The sequence below is a fragment of the Lissotriton helveticus genome, chromosome 11, assembly GCF_964261635.1.
Source record: "Lissotriton helveticus chromosome 11, aLisHel1.1, whole genome shotgun sequence".
Classification (NCBI taxonomy): domain Eukaryota; kingdom Metazoa; phylum Chordata; class Amphibia; order Caudata; family Salamandridae; genus Lissotriton; species Lissotriton helveticus.
Window position 1 is genome coordinate 940,322,441 of NC_136072.1, and position 21,768 is coordinate 940,344,208.

At 44.3% G+C, this 21,768-nt stretch overlaps 1 protein-coding gene across 2 annotated transcripts in view; it reads left to right on the forward strand.

The window, feature by feature from the left end:
- LOC144792327 (solute carrier family 2, facilitated glucose transporter member 11-like) overlaps positions 1–21,768 on the forward strand; it is a 591,893-nt gene that overhangs the window by 354,538 nt on the left and 215,587 nt on the right. The window contains exon 1 of one of the 2 annotated variants that reach the window (XM_078667283.1): positions 14,603–14,713. The exons of the other annotated variant lie outside the window; for it this stretch is intronic. Within the exon in view, the coding sequence (XP_078523409.1) occupies positions 14,618–14,713 (96 nt within the window). The 5' untranslated portion in view covers positions 14,603–14,617. Of the gene's footprint in view, positions 1–14,602; positions 14,714–21,768 lie in introns of those variants that run through there. 2 annotated transcript variants of the gene reach the window in all.

Consider the following 21,768-nt stretch of genomic DNA (forward strand, 5'->3'; position numbering starts at 1 on the left):
GGCAAACAACGCCGGGTGGCCCTGAACACCAAACGCAGTGTATGCCAAGGAAGCCATACCCACAGACGCTCGAAGAGGACCCTGGCCCACAGGACCGGAGTCAATCGCGCAGCTAAGCGAGCCACTCCCACTGCCCAGAAAAGGAATATCCCAAGAGAAATCGCCCCGCAGGAAAGGAGAAAAAACAGACCAATATACTTAAAAACATTAACTGATACACCATAAGGTAGATCGAAACCCACGGAAAAAGAAACCCCCCCCCCAGTGCCCCGTCCCTCCGAGGACAAGGTTACACAAAATATAACGTTACTCGGACAGTAACGCCTCCCACTGCCCAGCACAGAGACTATCCCACGTGAACCCGCCCCGCAGGAAAAGAGATAAACAAGCATTTACAATGCAACGGTTTCGCCTTTGGAAAAGTTAGAGCTATTAGCAATGTAAATGACAATGCCATTTATTTATCTGTTTTCAAAACCAACACATAAATACAAATTTTGTCATTTACAATGCCAATAGCTCAAACTTTTCCAAAGGCGAAACCGTTGCATTGTAAATGCTTGTTATTCTTTGCGAGCGGTTGAGGAGAAAGGAAGAGAACCAGTGGAGGACCGTCTTTTTAAGACCAGCTCTTTGATCAACTGTATCGAAAGCGGCCGATAAGTGTAGGAGGATGAGAAGGCAGCATTGGTCTGAGTCAAGTGACTTGTGTAGATCGTCTATTACATTGAGGATTGCGGTTTTGGTGCTGCAGCCCTTTCTGAATCCCGATTGATGGAGGTCTAGGAGCTTGATGTTATCCAGGTGGTTGGCTAACCTTTCAAATTTACTTTACTCTGGTTGGTCAATAGTGTCCATCAATCCCGCCTTTGGGTGCTTGGTTACTGCCCAGGGGACATCAACATTTGATACTCTGTCATTGTTGCCATCCTTGCTGCGTTGCTGCTTACTTTGCAGTTTACTGACTTTATTGTATCTTGTGTTGAAGCCACAACAGCAAGGCCATTCCAATTCTTTCTTTTCCACTGGGCGCCTATTACGTGCACTTCCCAATCCTGCTTGGTTTCTTTTGCTCCCACAATGCAACCTTTGTTCACCAATCCTATAAATGCTCAACCATTGTTTAATTATATTTTTAATAAATGTAAATGTATTTGTTAACATCGCATGTTTTTGCTACAGCTGCCACCTAGACTCGAACCCAGATTCCCCAGGCCCAAATTCTGCAGCTCTGTTTAGTAGGCCACATTGCAAACTTATTTTATTTTTTTGATTGTACGTGATTTATTTGTTCGCAGCTCCTCCTTGTCTTGGTTTTAAAGTGAAGAGACATTTGTCTGCATGCACGTCATGACTTTTGCTTGTTTTATTTTAGTCTGAAGGTAATTTCATTGTAGAAGGGCTACACGCAAGTGTTCGTGTGGACCTTTTTTCTTTCCTCTGGGTCTTGCAGTTTGTTTGCTTCCCCGGCTACCGTTGGTGGCACTAGTTGTGCCCAGCCCCTCCTGAACCTAGAGTGTGCTTGCCTAGTAGATTTGTGGCACCATCTTGGACTCCCACGCTGCCACCCAACTCCCACTCTGCCACCTGAAGAGACAAAGCAATGGGTTCACCAGTCTGAAGGCAGCCGATTGTGAGTATGGTCGGACAAGCGCATGGTAGGCATAAACCGGTGGCAAAACCTGCCATACATGTCCCACCACTCCAATCCCATCCTTGCCCACATGGACCATATAGCGCCTGGATCGCCCACAGCGCTCTTAATATATATAGAGAGTTTTTGTAGAGGGCTGGATGGAAATTGTATGTTTAAAAACTGTTTCAATGCATGATTTTTCTATTAAACAACAACAATGTAATACTTCTTGCCACACACAACCCCCACCACATTTCTACCACCCTTCAGAGTTGGCCCTCGAAGTGTACATACAGTGAGATGCAAGGTGAGTTGCACGCCTGCCACTTTGTTGTTGGTGTTGCTGTGGAACAGGGAGAGGGAGCCTTTGCTTCATCATTTCTTTCAAGCGTATTCTATAAATTGGAATTAATCTCCTTTCATTTTGTGGTGATATTATGACAGCATTTCTCTTCCAGACAGGAGAACATTTGTGGAGACTTGCATTATGCGTGGGTGCGTGTTGATAGATAATGCTGCATACGCATACACATGTATTTCGTATACATATTGGCACATATCATATTTTACTATGTTATCCTGCCTTTAAAATTGTTCTGTTAATACATATATTATTTTACACGCCACCAGGGTATGTCACCCAACGAACCTGCGTGAGTTTACAAACTACACATTCCGTTTTAATTACAAGTTGCACGGAGCAGAGTAAATCTCAGATATAATTAATAACAAACTGATTCCTGGGAAAGCCCGACAATGTGCAGGCAACAAACATCAACCGGTCCACCCTCAAGAGGGGGTCACATATTGTAATAACTCACCCTCCTCTCAAGGAGAGCTGTCTCTCACACTCTCACCATTTACATATGACCAGGTAATGTTATAAAAAAACTTTGCATTACTGAAAAGTGCAGAGGCACATCCCTTTCTTCTATTTTTCTGCTTCTGTTCATGGGTTACAGCAAACATGCAACTGCACCCTTTATGACACAAAGTGTGCCCTTGCGCAAACCATCATGCCAGACCTATTTGCACCATTTATCCGCTTCTTACTAGTTGGGTCCCCAGAGTGGTAAACAAATATTTTCGTCTCATACCAGCTCTCCAGCAGGAGAAAAGGCTCTATTGTCTTGAGCATGAATCAGCATTCCATATTGCGAGACAACATTACAGCTATACATTCTGTTTTAAATTAATTAGACTATTTTTAAGAAGGAACCGCTCTTGTGCTAAAGAATCAGAGAACACAGGGACCGTGCAGTCAATTACAAAGCCAATATCAAGTCAAAAAACTGGCATTGCGGTTCCAGCAGCCATGTCACTGAAAACATATCACTTCATGAAACATATGTAATGCATGAATCTGGATCCAGGGGGCTATATGAATAATACAAGGACAGAGGTCAATAGATCTGTAAGTGGGTGTGTGAGTGGTTGTATGGGTGTGTGAGTGGGTGTGTAAGTAGTTATGTGAGTTGTTCTGTTGATACTTTTATCAGTTATATTATTTGAGATGCCAACAGTGATATAATAACATATATAACTCCCTTAATAGATCTATAACACCATGTAAAACTCTTTCAGTGGAATTTGTTACTGCCTGCATCACTATCTCAGTAATACTCCCATTCACTGTATATGTATTTGACTGGATCTGTGACGTTGTGCATCAGTCTATAAATGGTTCTGTAACTACATGACTGTCTCAGTGAATCTATGACTGACCGGGTACTTGAGTATCTCAATGGGCCTCTGATTGGTTGCGTGAATCTTACAATCAATCTGTGGCTAGGTGCATGAGTGCCTTAGTGCATTTGTAATTGAGTGTATAACTGTCTGACTGAAACTATGACTGCATACAAGAGTCTCTAAGTGTATTTCTGACTGGATGCATAAGTGTCTGTCTAGGCTTGTGAATGGGTATCTGAGTATCTTAGCACAGGGGTGTGGAATGTGTAAAATAAACTACTTGTCCTAGGGACAAAATGCAACTAAAATCTACTTGTCCTGAAAAAAATCCACTTGTTCCATCTATTGCTAACATTAATCATAAGGGCCAACACAGAACCGTTTGCCCAGTATATAGCGTTTATATCTTATCTGTATATAGGTATGGTAAGTTTAAGTTCATGTTTTCAGGATGGTTTGTATGTAGATGGGTGGGTGGATATAGATGCAGTATAGCTGGAATGGGTGTGCCATTAGCATGGTAAATTATAAGGCTGTGTTGTGGCCATGACTGTGCCAAGAGTAGCCAAATGTGTACTACAAGTTGACATACTCACGTAGGTCAATCTGGATGTGCTGCTGAAGGGGAAAAAACTGAAACAACTGAATGGCCAGGTCCCATGCTATGCAAGTGATGCTGCCCGGAGTGGTGCCTAATATGTACTGGTGATATGATGAAGGGGATCTGTTCACAAAGATTTGTGTAGATAAGGTTGTTAGTTGTAACGAGGCACAGGCAGAGGAATGCAACCTCCACGGTCAGGTGACCAGATCCCACAACTGCTTTCTGATTCAGCCTACAACATCCACAAAATAGAACAAGCAAATGCAGTCATTCATTAAAGGCAAGGGAGCATGACATACAGGATCTTCCTGCTGGGAAAGGGTACCGAAGCCCCGTGCCCTCTAGAACCTAAAATACAAAAAAGCTCTCCATCTGTCCCGTACCTCAAGTGTCATCCGTGATTTTCCAAAAAGGACAGGGTGATAGGAAAAGTAGACTGCATGAATACTTTGACTTAACATGGCCTCTGAAACTGCATGAGGGTGCCATCCATACACTGAGACTTTAGGGCAGCATCAAGGGATTGTTAGAGTAAGGAAAGATGATGAGGAAGAACCAATACATCTCCATCACAGCCGTACTTGGCATATGAGGGAGTTAACTGCAGAGGGACTGGAACATTTCCCTCACAGGCCTCGGTTATGAGGGGATCACTCTAAGAGAGATGAAAGGTTCTCCTTTAAGCCACCTGGAGAAACAGAGGGATAATTAAACTGCCTAGTCTATTTTTACTGTAAATGGAGCTGCAAAAAGCTCCCTCACAACCAAGGAGCTTATGGTCAAATGGAAGCCCTCTCATAGCTTCTTGAGTAGATAGGTGAATTGTTAGATCTGGGGGTCTCTAGTTGGCAGAGGTAAGTACCTTTGTCCAAATAGGGACCCTTGCTTGTAGTCAAGGTAAGGGGGAAACACACTGTTGATAACCCCTCCTCAAACCCTTGGTAGCTTGGCACGAGCAGACAGGCTTATCCCCAAGGCAATGTGTAAAGTATTTGCACCAACACTCACAGTAATATAGTGAAACACCACAAATGGACGCTGCAAAAGTTGCTTATAAAGAGTAAATTTATCTTTATATAGATTAGGGAGATCAAAAACGGCATAAAAATCACAAACACAATTCATTTCTCCTTAAAATGTTATTTTGTGGAAAAAGTTCACTTTGCCAATGTTCCTTTATAAACAGAACGAATTTGTAAACGTGGGGGCAATTGTAAGCTCTGTATGGCTGTGAAACCCTGGGTTCTAGCGGGTGAAAAGTCACTCCCAAAAATAGTGCCTTGATCCAATAAATGCCCCCTCTGTACTTGATGAAACCAAGAAGGACGCTGTCCTTAGTATTGCCCCGCTGTACTTTCAATCACTAAAAGGACGCTTGTCCTGAAATGTTGCCGCCGTGATACTTTCAATCAGTAGTGGGACGCTGTCTGTAATATTGCTCCCACGATACTGACAGCACAGCCCCCCTTCTGCTCGCCACCCGCTCCAGGCCTCGCACCGACACAGCGCGGCTGGGAGCGTTTACCTGGGGAGTTCTTGCGGTGACTTCTCCTTCTTTGCGGGCCTCCGACGGGAGCCCTTCTCCGGCGGTACGGCCTCAGCGGAGACGGGCCTCTTGCAGCGCAGCGTCAGTGGAGCCGGGACTTTCTTCCTCCGCTCTGTGTCTTGATGACGTGGTGGTGGGAGTCCTGGTTCCCAGGCAACCCTCCGGCTTTGTTTTGACTGTAACACAGCTTCTTCTCGGATTACGGACCCGGCCTCGGGCAGGCAGCGCGAGTAGGTGGCGGTGATTAAGCAGGGACCACACAGTAATCCTGGAGATCGGGGGCTGGTCGTGACACAATACCAGGCCTCAGTACTTCACTTTCAATCACGGGCCGGTGGCAGTGATTTCGGCTCCTTTCAAGGTCTGGGACGGTCCCTCAGAGGATTCACGCTGGAGGCACGGCAGACCTCACGCAGAGCCCCCGCTGTGTGCTGATAAGCCACCCAGTCAAGAGCACCCAGGCAGGCAGGGCAAAGTTCAGGAAGCCACAGTCAGTGCACAGAAACACACACTCTGCGCTAGTAAAATAGTTTCTTCTGTAAACTTTTGTGCCCCTGAGTTTACAACAGGAGGCCAGCTCTTCTCAGGCCATTGGAGACAGGTAGACTTCAGAGGGGGCAAAGCACACAGCACAGCTCCTCTTCAAGCAAGGGAGACACAGCACACAGCAGAGAGTCCCTTACTCCTCCTCCTCAGTAATAACACCAACTGCAGGTCAGCTTCGAGACACTCAGCAATGGCAGCACTTTTCCTCAGTCTTCCTGGCTGTTCTTCTTTGGCTATTAAAGACAACAGAGGTCCTCAGGAAATTTTTAAATGAACAGAAACAATGGAATTACAGACCCCAATCGGTACTATATTCAAATTTCCAAACCCAGCCGGGTGAGGAAATGTTTAATTAAAGATCAAAAAGGAATTTGGTTGACCTGGAGGGGGTCAAATACAAACATTTAGATAGGGCACAATCCTGTACCTATCCTACAAGGGAGAAAAACATAGTAGGAGAATTAGGTAAGAAGAGAAAAGGGTTTTTTCAGGCAAGAGGTTTGGAGCCAACTGTCGCTTGCAAATTATTAATCAATTCAGACAAGTTTCGACATACAGTATTTACAGAATAGCATACAATTGAATTTTCTGTAATACTGTTCAAGCATCAACGTTTCGATCCCCTGGCTCCTAATGAACCGGGATCATCATCAGGACTATTTTAATCATTGCCTGTTTATTACGAATGCCTGCCGAGCAACGTGCTTTGTCCTGGCCAAGCGCCTTGCTAGGTCGTCAAGGTAACGAGAGTGTACGAGTACCTGGTCAGAATCGAGGTTTAATTTGCCTCGCGGTCGAGTAGTCCTTAGCGGTGTTACTCGGGGGTGGGGATTGCGTCCTTAGATAGGGAGCAGTGTTCATTCGGCACCCGAGAGGCTTGAGTGGCCGTATAGATCGCGGTGGGTTGACGGTGGAGACACGATGGTCTCTCTCCGCATCTCCTTCAGCGACGGTCCGCTGTTCGGGTGTGACCGAAGGTACTCGTACACTCTCGTTACTTTGACGACCTAGCAAGGCGCTTGGCCAGGACAAAGCACGTTGCTCGGCAGGCATTCGTAATAAACAGGCAATGATTAAAATAGTCCTGATGATGATCCCGGTTCATTAGGAGCCAGGCGATCGAAACGTTGACGCTTGAACAGTATTACAGAAAATTCAATTGTATGCTATTCTGTAAATACTGTATGTCGAAACTTGTCTGAATTGATTAATAATTTGCAAGCGACAGTTGGCTCCAAACCTCTTGCCTTAAAAAACCCTTTTCTCTTCTTACCTAATTCTCCTACTATGTTTTTCTCCCTTGTAGGATAGGTACAGGATTGTGCCCTATCTAAATGTTTGTATTTGACCCCCTCCAGGTCAACCAAATTCCTTTTTGATCTTTAATTAAACATTTCCTCACCCGGCTGGGTTTGGAAATTTGAATATAGTACCGATTGTGGTCTGTAATTTCATTGTTTCTGTTCATTTAAAAATTTCCTGAGGACCTCTGTTGTCTTTAATAGTTGATCACCCATGGTCCAAAGGTACTTTTTGGGTTCCCTTGTTTATATGAAAATGTTCTTCTTTGGCAGCACTTTTCCTCAGTTTTCCTGGCTGTTTTTCTTTCACCAGGGATTCCTTCTTGATCACAAAGCTCTTCCTAATCTAATTTTACAGGGGTCTCAGCTCTACTTTTATACCCCAAAAGTCTTTGTTCTTCTTGTGTTAAGGGTCCTGGACCCAGTCCAAACCAGTTCTGGGTGCACTTTGCCAGTGCAGTTCTTCTTACTTTGTGAGTGTGGGCCAGGGCCATCAGACGCACCGCCCGGAGGTGCAGCCAGCATTGTGGAAGGCAGGCACAGCCCTTTTCAGATCCAGGTGCTCCTCCTCCCACCACTCTACATACAGATAGGTCAATTCAGCCTAGTGCTGTCTCACCCAGTCTGCTGGAGGCACCACAGCCCCTGTCACTCACAAACCAGACAAACCTGCGAGGGTTTGTACCCATGAGTGTCTTGTGGGCCTTGCATAGAGCCTTGAAGGTAATCCTCTCCTCTATAGGCAGCCAATGTAGGGTTTTTAGACTGGTCATAGCGGAGTGCGTTCTGGATAACCCTGGGCGTAGTATGCGTAGTGGGGGTACGCGAAGCTACGCAAAGTGGGTGAGAAACTACGCCCACCTATGCACTTCGGGTAGCCACACTACGCGCCACCTGCCCCCCTCCCCTACATGCCTAATTTCTGCAAATAGTAAAAGAAAAGTAAATAAAAGGCACTTACCTTGTCCGCTGTGTCCCGGGGCTCCCTCTTCTCGTTCGCGCTGCCGTCTTGGATACCAATGCGCATGCGCGACCGCCCACGCAATCGCATTTCTTGTGAGAAATGCGCATGTGCGGGCAGCGCGCATGCGCATTGTTATCCAAGACGGCGGCACGAACGAGCGTGAACGAGAAGAGGGAGCCCCGGGACGCAGCGGACAAGGTAAGTGCCTTTTATTTACTATTCTTTTACTATTTGCAGAAATTAGGTATGTAGGGGAGGGCGGGAGGGAGGCGGGTGGCGGGCAACTTCGCTACGCCCACGGAATGGGCGTAGTGTTGCCTGCTACGCCTACTTTGCAAAGGGCGAAGTAGGCAACACTACGCAAGTCCTTCGCCCAGGGTTAGTTCTGGACGAACCAGTCAAAAGTCGGGCAGCACAGTTCTGTGCCACCTGAAGCTTCCTTAAAGTAGATGTTGGAGCTCCTAGGTACAGTGAGTTGCAATTGTTCAGGTGCGAGAGGATTAGAGCCTGGACCACGACTCTCCTTGCCCCCATAGGAAGTAGGGGAAGGACTTTCCGCAGCATTCTGAGGATGCCATGACAAGCCCCTGACACTGCCACTGCTTGCTGGTCAAATTTAAGTGATTTATCAAGTCACATGCCCAAGCTCTTTATCTTGGACTTCTGGACTGGGATGGGGCCCCAAACAAGTTGGTCATGACAGTTTGAGAGCTTTATTGGATGTATTACCTAGGTACATGATTTCAGTTTTATCTCCGTTGATTCTGAGACACAAATGTTGCATCCAGGTGGCAACCTTCTCCATGCCTGATTCCAGGTCCGATGGATCACTACGTGGGTGATTTGGAGATACCACCAGCTGAGTGTCATCCGTGTAGGTGACAACTTTGATCCCATACGGCTGGATGACCTCAGCCAGTGACCTCATGTACACGCTGAAAGCGTAGGACTCAGGAAGGATCCTTGAAGCACTCCGTAGCTAAGAGGTTAAGACCTGGAGGTAGATTCCCCGCAAAGACCTGAAACTTTCTGCCATTGAGGAAGGATTGGATCCAAGAAATGGCTCCTCCTGACACCCCAGCCCTCCTAAATCTTTCAATAAGGATATTAAAATTAACCGTATCAAAAGCAGCACTAAGATCTTTAAGGATAATGACGGCTGCTCCTCCCTGATCGAATATCTTCTTAGCTTTTTTTACCACGGCCATCAGGGCGGATTCTATTCCATGTTGGAAGCGGAAACACATCTGAGAGTGGTTTAAGAGCTCATGGGTTTCTAGGAAAGATGATACCGCAGGTTTATATGCTTTTTCAAGATCTTAACAGGGATATGGGCTGATAGTTGCTCAGCACTTCCGGATTAAGACTTGGCTTTTTCAACAAAGCTTTTACCATTGCGTGTTTCCAGGCCGGTGGAACAAGTCCATTGGTAATTGAGAGGTTTATCGCCTCCCGTATAACTGGTAGTACCACCGCTTTCACCTTACAGATAATAGGAGGGGGGTGGGATCTATAGGAGAGCCTGGCGTTATTTGGGCAAAGATGTTAGATAGAGTACCCATATCTAGGAGTGGAAATTCTTCCAGAGTGTAATTGGTGCAATCCACCTGCCCCTTTATGATATACAAATCCCGACCGATGACATTGGTCACAGGAGTGAGAAGATCGCTAGGCCCTGGGGAATACGGGAATGTGTTGTAAATGGTCTGTTTTTTTCCCTGGAAGTATCCTGCAAGTTCATTACATCGATCAGTGGTTGAGCATATAGGAGTATCTGGGGAAGGAAGCTCCAGGAGTGTCTTGGTGATCCGGAAAATTTCTTTTGGGGCATTAACTGCTGAATGAATTTTTTCCTCAAAGTAGAGTGCCTAACACATTTTAATTTTGGCCTGATAACATTTTATGGATTCTCTATATATCGTATTGCTGGTCTCGCTAAAGTCCTTCCTCCATTTTCTCTCTAACTGTTTGCAGGTCTGCTTAAGCAATATAGGTTTAGGTGAGTACCAAGGGGAGATTTTTTCTCTCATCCTGAGATGGATGTTTTTAACTGGGATAACTCTATCCAATGAAGGCTCTATGTAGTGAGTAAAAGTCTTGGATGATAAAATGATATTAGAATCAAGTGTAGGTTTAGAGTTTTTAAGCACAGTCGATTAGGCCTCCATAGAAAGTTTAGCAAAACACACAAGATGATGGACGGAATGTTGCACAATGGCAAAACATTCACCCCCAGTCACAGATCTGGGTTTAATCCATCGTTATTTTGCTCACCAAGCCACCCCAGTTCAGATATGGCCATATGCAAATCAGTCTTGACCCTGTGCCTCATGGGAACAGTCCAGCCCGAACTGCCAAGCCATGTCTTCAATGGACCGGAATCAAGCTTCCCAGGACCGGTTTCTGTCTATCAGCCGTCATCAGCCAGGATAGCTTGATTCCAGTGGCGTAGTGGCTTTCCTGGAACTATGTTCCTTGAAATCACATTGAATGGGTGACTTCAAGGAGAATGGGAACAATAAATGATCAGACCAAGGCAGGGGAATAGGGGTTTCCACCACCAACTCGATGATGTAAGTAAATACGGGGTCTAAGGTATGACCTTTGATATTTGTAAGCCCTATAACTTTTTTTTATACGTTATATTGCTGCGAGATCGTGGATGAGTTCCATGATATCTCCTTTACTAGGGTCCTCAAAGTATAAGCCAAAATCCCCTAAGGTGAATGTGGCCGAAATTGAAATAGAAAAAAATAAACTTTCACAGTCGGGGACAGGGTTGGGTTCAATTCAGCATTCAAAGGAATCTTTACAAGTGATGGCAATGCAGCCTCCTTTTTTACCCACGCGGTCTTTGTGCTGGATGTTATATCCAGAGAGCAGTGTACAGACCACATTGGGTGCAGAGTCATTATGCATCCATGTATCTGTTAGAAATAGGACATCAGGTTTGGTGTCCTCAATGAACATATTTAGCTCCTCTACATGTTTAGGGAGAGACCTACAGTTAAGGGAGAACATTTTGTAGGTATAAAAGACAGTACCCTGTGTGAGTTTCCAAAGTCATGCCGAACATAAATGGACAATATTTACAGGAAGAATCCCTATTGACTAGGGACAAAGAATGGAGGCAGTTGTTATTATTCAAGTCCCTTAGCCCTTGGATTTGTGAAGAAGTGTATATCATTTCTCCTGTTGTCCAAAGAATAGGGGTTCTGGCCCCTGGACCCGGTCGGGAGTGGATGGGCGCAGACGGGCTTGCCAGCGGCACACCCGCTTCATGGGTCTACTGCACGTCCGTGCTCCCATCTGGCTTTTCATGTCTGTTGCCTGGAAGAGAGTCCTCTTGGCCCCGCCCAGCCCCGCCTCCTTCTCCCGCGGCCCCTTCACACAAACGGAACCGCGGTGGACCGGGGATTGTCGGGAGTGAGAGGTGCATAGTAAAAAAGTAAGCTTCTGATTAACATCAATTAACACATTTTCCTTTCTTTAAGCAAGAGACAACTAGGTAGTATAATACCACTAATTTTTTTAATAAAACTTTTTGACGTGGAATTTTTCATTAAATTTGAACTACTTTGTACATGAAATAACGATGAAGGGTACAAAATAGGCACCTAGTGGTGAGAAATTACCTTCACTTGAACCTTATCTTCTGATTAACATCAATTACATTGCCCTTTCCTTTGATGACAGACAACTAAGGGGGTGATTTACAAACATTTTGCACTGTGTTAGTGGCACAAAAGATATTCTAGCTAGCGCAAATTGTTTTTCTGCTATATACTTTTGCGCTGAAAAGTACCCCCAAAGTAGCGCAAAGCAACACAAAGCACTGCTTTGCATTACTTAGCTCCGAGGGGGAATTTCATGGGTGGGATATGGGTGTTCCCATGCTAGCACCCATGCCTTTTGATGCAAAATCATATTTACCAAGATTTGTAGACATGGTTTTGCACCAAAAGTTTACACCACTTCAAAGGAGGCGCTCACATGAGAAATGCTTTCATTTCTCCGTGCTTTTCTGATGTTACATGTGTGCTGCACTGTGCAGCACATACACAAAGTTGGAAAAGCTTTGCATCCTGTCTAGACATAGTAGTCTGTACAGGAAGGGTATCCTTCTTATGCAAAACGTATGCTAGACTCATGCACACAACTTAGCGCTATGGCGCTAAGGTGTGTGCCTGCCACACTGCAGCTGAAATCCATCCCTGGCGCAAGGGAATGGGGTGGAGAGAATCATATCTCTGAAGATATGGTACTCTGCAGCTCCCACCCTGTTGTGCAATGCAGCGCAACCTTGCAGGGGCTGCGCAGCATCTCATAGATTTTTTTTTTTAAGATCCCTTTAGTACTATAATACCATTACTTTTTTTAAGGAAGCATTTTGATGTTGTGAAATTTTTATTATGAAGTCGGAAACCAATTATACATAAAATATATCAAGGAGCTAATGAGGGTGCAATAAGGTCAGCTCGTGGTGATATTTACACACACTTCGGGGGATTTCAAACATTTTAGGCTGGGTTAGCATCACAAAAGTGACGCTAACCAGCACAATATTATTTTACCTATTTACTTTTCAGCGCAAAACTTGTTCTGTGTTAGAAAATACCCTGAAAGTAACACAAAGCAGCACGAAGCACTGCTTTCGGTTACTTAGTGCCATGGTGGTGTTACATAGGTTGCATGGGCGTGCCCATGCTACTACATATGCTTTTTGATGCAAAACTCTATCTACAAACAATTTTAGGCTGGGTTTGGCACCAAAAGTTTACACCACTTCAAATGAAGCGCTAACAAGAGAATTATTTTGATTTCTCCTTTCCTTTCTGACTTTGCATGTGTGCTGCACTGTGCAGCACATAAAAGTGTTGAAACTTGTCTAGGCATAGTATTTCCTATGCTAGACTTAGGCTCGCACCTTAGTGCTATGGCGCTAAGGTGTTTGGTGGCTCAGGGTAACTGAAATTAACACCAGCCCTAGGTAAAAAAGGATGAGAGAGCGCCATATCTCTGTAGATATGGCGCTCTCCTGCTCCCTCCCTGTCAGGCAACACAGCGCAGCATTTTTGTGATGCTGCGCTGCGTGACATTTTTGAAAATCTGACCCTTCATCTTTTATCTACTGGTTTATTATCATTTTACTGGAAGTACTCCCTGTTATTATTGAATCATAATACACAGTAACAAATTATGGGGCTGATTACGATGCAGTCAGAACCTTTACTGCTGCATTGTAATGGGCCAGTCGGTTTACTTTACGACCTCCACATTACGGAGTAGGTCATAAAGCAAACATTCTGGTCATTCCTGAGAGCCCGTCAGCCAGTCAGAATCCAGCTGAGATCACATTGTAAAATGTTGGCAGCCTTTCCGTGCCAGCCTTTCTGACATGCAAAGGTTGTCACATCTCGACTTTGGGGGCCTCCAGCATGGCCCCCTTGTGGCCACGGCCTCCGGTTGGAGGCCAAAGAAGGCACCTATGGTGCCCCCCTGTTCATCATGAACTGCACCTCCCAGTTTACTATAGGAGCATACATTCCGGCCTGTTTAGAGCCGGAATGCATGCTGCCATAGTAAAATGTAGGAATGCAACCGAACAGTGCTCAGTCCCATCCTAATGGGGTGGTCGGGAACGCAAACCGGGTTTCGGTCGATCCCATGACCGATGAAGTGTCGGGCAGAAGTGTTTCCGTCTGACATCATAATGACCCCTATATGTAAACTGAGTGTGTGGGTGTATGCCAAGAGTATGCATTGCAATATTGTTTTTTACATCCATGCCATTCTTAATATGCTAACTGGTTTCCGTTTTTATTTTGTTATATATTAGAAAGAAAAACATCCAAACATACTTTTCAATAATTTCAAGACCCTCATGTGAGGAATACGTTTTCCGAATTGGGCAACCCATATCAGTGATAATGATTATTTACAGCGCTTAGAAACAGCATTAGTGCGGTACAAATGGCTGTTAAGAGCAAGTGATTATTCACTCTGACGAAAATAAGAGGTGGAATACTCGAGTGCGCACCCACATAATATTACAGGGCATGCCCCCACCCCTTTCCCATGGTGAACCCCCATTCCCACCATACTTTGTTGGCACACGCTCCTGTTCCCTTGGGCTGATTACTGTAGAGGGCAGAGCAGGGGAACCTGTTCCATCACTCCTAGTGTTTGGCCTGAAGCTTCCGTCTCCATAATACAAGGGTTTGCAGCGAAAACAAAAGAGCTCGTGGCTGGCGCATTACACGGTGTAAACAGTGCACCTCTCATTGTTCAGTGACGGCATCGACGGGTCCCGGCTTCCGAAGTACGAGGGATGGCAGACGCGTCAGCCGCTGGAGTGGGCACAGCTCAGTGGGTTCGGTACCTTAACCCCCACAATGGACTACAACTGCCCTGGCACTCCAGACGAGTAAGTGCTAGCAGGTGAATAGGAAAGAGCATTAGTTACTCTCGGTAACTGCTCGGGGTAAACGTAGGGTGGGCCAGATTATAATACCGCATTGACGCATTCAAAGCTGAGAGAAACCCAACTTTCTTCTTCACCTCGAGTGACATTCTTCGAATAAAAGTGATTTTATTTCGTTAGAGAATTCCTGTACGAACATTTGTGCGGGAATGTTTTCCTGCTACATTTAATGATAAAAATGTTGCTCACTTCGTTTGAGAGGACAGTGTGCCACGAGTTACACGCCCCCAGGAACATTAAGAGCAAGTAATGGCGAAAGGGTCGCAGGTGGCCCCTTTCACCCATCATCATTTGGAAGAAGCTGTGCTTTATGAAACGTCCTCAGTATGAAAACTGTAACATTTCTATGTCAATAATTGTTTGTATTGCGTTTTAGCTTTCCAACCAACCGTTTGTTTCTGCCCGTAGCCTTTATTTTCTTTTTTCATACAAGTTTGGAACTTCGTTTTCCCCTGTAAGGTATTTTAATAATATATTCATTAATGCATCATATGTCCACATTTATCATTATTCCAATCTAGAGCAGAACTCTAAACAGATTGACTGACAGCACTGTGCACTATCAAGGTCCCTGCCCCTCCCCAGGAGTAAGGAACCGTGGGGACAAATTTGATTCTGAGATCGCGTTGATCCTTATATTAAATCATTGTAGAGTTCTTGTTTCCTGCTTCTGAGATCCTTGTGACCTATGCTACACCGTATTCCCTTGGAACACCAAAATTAAATTGTGCATGCGTAGATCACCGCCAAACTGGATTACTCTAACAGTTTGTACCTCAGGCTTCCTATTTTTCTTTTCCAGCCTCATCAAATTATTGAAAACGATGCTGCCCATTTGATTGTTAGAATCCCTCCTGGAGTTTGGATATGAAGTAATTTGCGCCGACTTCGTTGGCTACTGATCAACAGAAGGGTCTGATTCAAGTCCCACACTCATACCTTAGAATTTTTTACCTAAGGGGACTTCTTGATCTTAGGTGCCAGTTTAATTTGTCCTTTCAGGCCCTCGCATTGCTGTTCTAACAACCTCAAACTGTTTCAAATTCCCCGCATATATAAGGACAGAAAAGGAGGTCTTCCTTCACCTACTTGATGGCCAGATTTTGGAATGCACTGCAGGGGCGGCCTTAGGCATGTGCAAGCTGTGCACTTGCACAGGGCCGCCAAACTCCAGGGGCCGCCACGCCAATATATATCCTTAATATAACAATCCTCTGAGGATGGATACATATTTGCGTGGCGGCCCCTGGCAGGGATTTGGCAGCCTCCGGCTCTGTTCCACCTTCCTGAGCTCCGGGGGACTCCGTCCCGCCAAGACCCCCTCTTCCGAGGCCCCTCACCTACGCTCCCTGCCCAGGGCGCCATGAGCCTAGAGCCGCCCCTGTGCACTGTCTCTGGCTTTGTTAAGTTGTCCTTCTGAAACTACTGTTAGAAAAGAAGTGCCAACGCTTCTCTTCGACTGTGCTTCAATTACTTCCTAACTCTGGCTCTCGGATTCTGACATGGTGGTCGCCCTTTCTGCTAGCGCCGGCCACCTTGTGAGGTAGCCATGCACTTTGATAATGTATTCTATTGTATTTATTTCATACTCCATCTTTGGGCTGGGAAGGAGCTTTTCAGTTCGGCTGCAGTAAATTTTTAGACTGTTCTATGGGACTGTTTTGTGGTCTATTGGGCCGGTTTTAAGTGTTGATGTTCCTGATATTACCGCAGTCCTTTCTTGCAACAAGTACACATGCCTGCAGCCTTTTACCTCACAAAACACTCATACAGTTTGTCTGGTAGTGGGTCTTGGATAAACCATTCGTATCTGGCATGCAAACGGATTCACTTAAAGAATCTTTATGACTAAATGCACAGAAATTTAAGAAAAAGCATTTTTTTCTTTGTTTTAATAGAAGAGAGGTAGTCAATAGCCTTTTATTCATAGAGATCGATTCACAAATTGGCATGGTCCGTGGACAAGGTTTTGCCCACGGGTTGACCCTCTGACATCACAGGGGTTGATTCACAGAAGTATTTGTGAGTACAGGAAGTAGTACCACAGTAGTATTCTTTAACATACTCTTCCATGCCTTTGTGAATTGGCAAGGAAAAGTCAATTTTCCTATTAGTAAATATGCAATGAGGGCACTGTCCTTTCTATTTGTACCAACTGTACATGGATAGTCTCATTTGAGATGTATGGAGACTAGTTTACAAAGGTATTTAAGATTATGTGAAATACACTACAGGAGAGCCATTCTATGAACTCCAAAAGACCTTTCTGAATAGGCCCCTGACAGTGTTTAACCCTTGTTGTACTTTTAGCCACACAATACCTCTTATTTGCAACTTAGGGGTCAATTGATGGTCAAGTTCTAGCAACTGCAGAAAACAAACAATCCTACTTACTGTTTCTGCTACTGAATTCATGGTCCCTCAGTTGAAAGGGCAGTGCCAAGAATGCTACAAAGCAGAACTGGAGTTACAGGCAATATCTCTTGCTACCCGTAAGAGTCATGCCAGCGGGACGATCCTCTGTTTACATTTAACAACATAAGACATCCCGGGTGGTGTTTTCCTGGTTCACTTCGGTTGAACCAATTGAGCTAATACATTTAAAAACAATGTATTGTACAAATAAGAACTCAGTGATATTTTTTTGCGTCCCTGGTGACAGTAAGTCATCTGGGAACCTTTATTTAATTCCAAGCTATTCTTAAGAACGGTACCTGATATGTAAGCCTCGGTCTGTACATGATGAGCCATGAACAAAATACGGTCTTCTTTTGTCCACTCATGAACTGATGGACAGACACTTCATTTGGGGTCCTGCGGGATGAGGTTGACTGTAGTAAGGGAAGTCCTTAAAATGTACCACTAAATTAATTTTTCCATAATTAGGTAAATGACAGATTTTGCCTTTGAAGAACAGAAAAAATAACTTGTCATTATGTGTTTATGAATGTTAGTCAGTTTTGAAAAATAGTGTGCCCCTTCCAAGACAAGAGAACAAGGCAACATTTATTGGGATAATATATCTCAGCAAATACAAATATTTTAAATCTGTTTTATGTTCTTCAGAGGGAGGGCCATTATCAGCATGTCTATCACCTACCACACAGTAACACTACGACTGAACTCCACTACTACCAATATTTCAGTGTCCCAATATATGCCACAGGCAGTGGTAAATTTGCGCAGGTGGTGGGTACCGGCACTCATTTTATTGGGGCTAGAACCTATTGTTCATCATCAAAGTTTGCCACAGAACAAGAGAAAGAAAGAAGGAGGATGAGAAAGACATTGGCAAAAGGTGAAAGAATGAATGAAAAACAGCCAGTAACAATGAGATATGTAGACAGTGTGGAAAAGAGGCCTCAGGTGGAATCAAGACTAAGCAGCCTTCGTACTCGACAGTGCCTCCTGCACTTGCGATAATTTTGTTTTTTACAAATTAAACACTGGTCTTAGGTAGTGCGGAAATATGAGTGAATGAGTGAATGGTTTTAGGCCTTGGTACACAAGCTAGTAACAGAAAATGAATGGCTGAATTAGTCATTAGAACATTGAACACATACACTATCAATGAATTGTCACTGAGTGTGGAATAAGGTTACGTTACTGTAGGTTGTGCAAAATAGTGTGACAAAAGCTGCATATCACAAAAAAATAACAAGCTCAGAGTACATCATATCACAAACCGGGCAACATTTTAAGTCAACCTGCAACCTTTGTATCATACACATAAGTGTCTGTACTGAGTTTAGACAAAGCTGTCCTACACCGAAGCTGCAGTTAAGCTCTTTGTGAACCTAGGTCAGTAAGCAGAATAAGCAAGCATTTGCAATGCAATAAGTCTCGCATGTGCGTGGGTTTCAGCTATTGCCATTGTAAATGACAATGCCTTTTTTATGTGTTGTTTTTTTAAAACAGATAAATCAAAGACATTGTCTTTTACACAATGTGAATGGCTTAAACTCTTGCAAATGCGAGGCATATTTCCTTGCAAATGCTGGATCAGCACCCCATGCATCCTGCAGACTGCAATGTAGTCACGACCATGGAACCAGTGGGGAGGGGGAGCAGCTGCCGCGCTGGGATGCAGAACCCAACAAAAGCAGACGGCTGCCACATTTATGCAAGGACAGGGTGGGGGTGGGGAGATTGCAGCATGTCCGGAGCTCTCCGGGGGCGTGCAGACTGTGGTTAAAATCAAAATTAAGTAAAGCACTTGATGTGTAAGCAGGCAGTGCTTTAAATGGGAAAAAATAAGTGCAGGTACTCATTAAAATGCGCAAGAGGTGTAGTGAGTGGGCGGGGCAAGGGGCGGGGCTAAGGGCAGGACATGATGATACTTAACCACTTATATAATAGTTGCAGCACACAGCAAAACACATGATAAATGTGTTTATATAAACAAAGCAGGTTAACTCATTGCACAAAATCAAAGAGAAATGCAATAATATGTTAACATTTCCTTTTTTTTGCAATAGTTGCACCTTCTTAATGCCATACTGTTAATTGCTGTTGTTTAGCACAATACTATATATTTTTGAGCAAGTGAGTAGGAAGGAACTGAAAATATCCCCACTTCGAACCAAAGCTCTCATGGCACCAAGCAAATCATCATGACCCTCCCCAGAAGATATCTCTTGTCTCTTCCATCGATCTATCCATTCATCCTTTCATCCAACCATTTACCTGCTGATGTTCACCATTTACCGTTTACATTCGGTTGTCTATTCAGTTTTTCATCCATCATTCAGTTGATTTTCACCATTCTGTCTGTCCACCCTTCATATCCAAACCTATCCATCCTTCCTTAAACCTATCCATTAATCTTTTCACTCATCCATCTCTTTATCCACCTTTTCACTCATCCATCAATCCTTTCGCTCATCTATCCATCAACCCTTTAACTCCTTAATACCATCCGCCCTTTCAGTCCATCCACCCTTTCACTCAATCCCTCCTTTCACTCATCCATTATCCCCCCTTTCATCCATCCTCTCTACCTTTCATTCATCCATCCAATATTTAACTTATCCACCCATCATCGGCCCTTATATCCAATCATCCACCCTCTTTCACCCATCCATTCACTCATCCATCCATTCATCTGCACATCCACCCTGGCTCACTCATCCACCCATCCACTCACTCACTCACCAACCCTCCCTACTACGTTATTTATGAACCTTTGTCGCCGAGCAGACATGTACACACAAAGGGCCACCCATTTTCTTTAAAATACCTCCTGAGAGTTTCTTGATTCTTTCTCTCTCACTTTTTTCTTTAAGAAAGCAGGCTTACAAATGCAGGCAAACAGACAAACATAAGCAGACACATAAAAGATTTCGGTACGTTAAAAGCCATGTTATACTCTTCAGTATGGCTTTTTTAATTGCCACTGCCAGGGGATTGCCAGTATTTCTGTGTTTACGCAAATGTAGAGGATAGTGTGAATGTGTTGACAGCCCAGGGCCAGAATGGACCCCAAAGCTGCCAAGGTTTCAGATTGCTATGAGTGACATTTTCATATTTTCATTGTAATTATGAGTGACATTTCAACGATATGAGTGACACTTTCTCACTAACAAAATGAGGGAATCGTATAAATGTAAAAAAAATGACACATTTCAGTCGAGCTGCTAATGTTTCAGATTACGTATGTGTGACATTTTCATAGATTCAGTGGATTTACGGGAGTCAGGCAACAACTAGATGTGTAACACTTAGAGGGGCACATTCTTGCGGGCATAACCATGGTATGAAGTCAATGGAAGTAGACAAATATCAGAAATTGCACTAATTTGAGCAACAAGGAAGTCAAACTCGGCAGCAGGGGCTTTGAAGCTATTATTTAATTTCAATAAAAATCAGCACCCTCCACCCCAACCTCAGCTTCAGGTGCGGCCAAACCACATATATCAAAGGGATCTCTGTGACAAAAACAGCAACTCACTGAGCTATCTACATACAATACAGTACAATACAATATGCCTTTTTGAAGGCACATTAACCATCTAGCTACTTAATGGTCATAGTGCAAACTGTCAGTAGAGAAAACTGACTTCTCGACAGTGGCAATAATAATCCCATGAGTTATCTCTGATTTAGCAAGTCTAACTGTGCTGAGAAAATAAAGGGTGCTGCTTAGTAGTGTCACTGTCAAGCAGGGATGGTAAACACTTTGCACTACGACGTGAAATAACTTTATTCGGTGAAACTTTCACCATAAAAGTATACAAATTATGCCATACATTTTTAAATTAAAAATACATAAAAAGATACTTCAGTCAATAAAATTCCATCAAGAGTTTGAGTTTGAGTTTTAAATTATTTATAAAGCGCGCGTTCACCGGAACGGTTCCATGGCGCTATGATAGACCAAGTCCTCAGAGACAAGAAAAACAGAAGGGGGATAGATGATAATTTATTGGGGGAAGGCTTTGGCGAATAAAAATGTCTTTAAAGCCTTTCTAAAGAGTGAATATTGGGTAGTACATCTCGGGTGGACTGGGAGGGAGTTCCAGAATATGGGGGCAAGAGTGGAAAATTTGGAGCCTCCCCATTTCTTCCGGCGGAATCGGGGGATGGTCAGCAGATGTAGGGTCGAGGAGCGGAGCTCCCTGATAGGGACATAAAGTTTGATCTCTGAGGAGATAAACGTGGGGGCAGAGCCTGACTGGGCCTGAAAGGCAAGGCAGCCTACCTTAAATTGAGAGCGTTCAAGAATGGGGAGCCAGTGTAGGGATTTCAGAAGGGGAGTGACATGGTGAGATCTGGAGAGATTGAAAACCAAACGAGCGGCTTGGTTCTGAACCAACTGCAGTCGACGAACGTTGTAGGCAGGCATGCCGTAGTAGAGGGAGTTGGCGTAGTCCAATCGAGAGACGACCATAGCCAGTGTCATAAGTTTTAGGGCCGTGAAGGAGAAAAACCGGGAGACCCTTCGGATAGTGCGGAGAGACAAAAAAGAGGAAGAAACCACCGAGCTCACCTGGGAATGT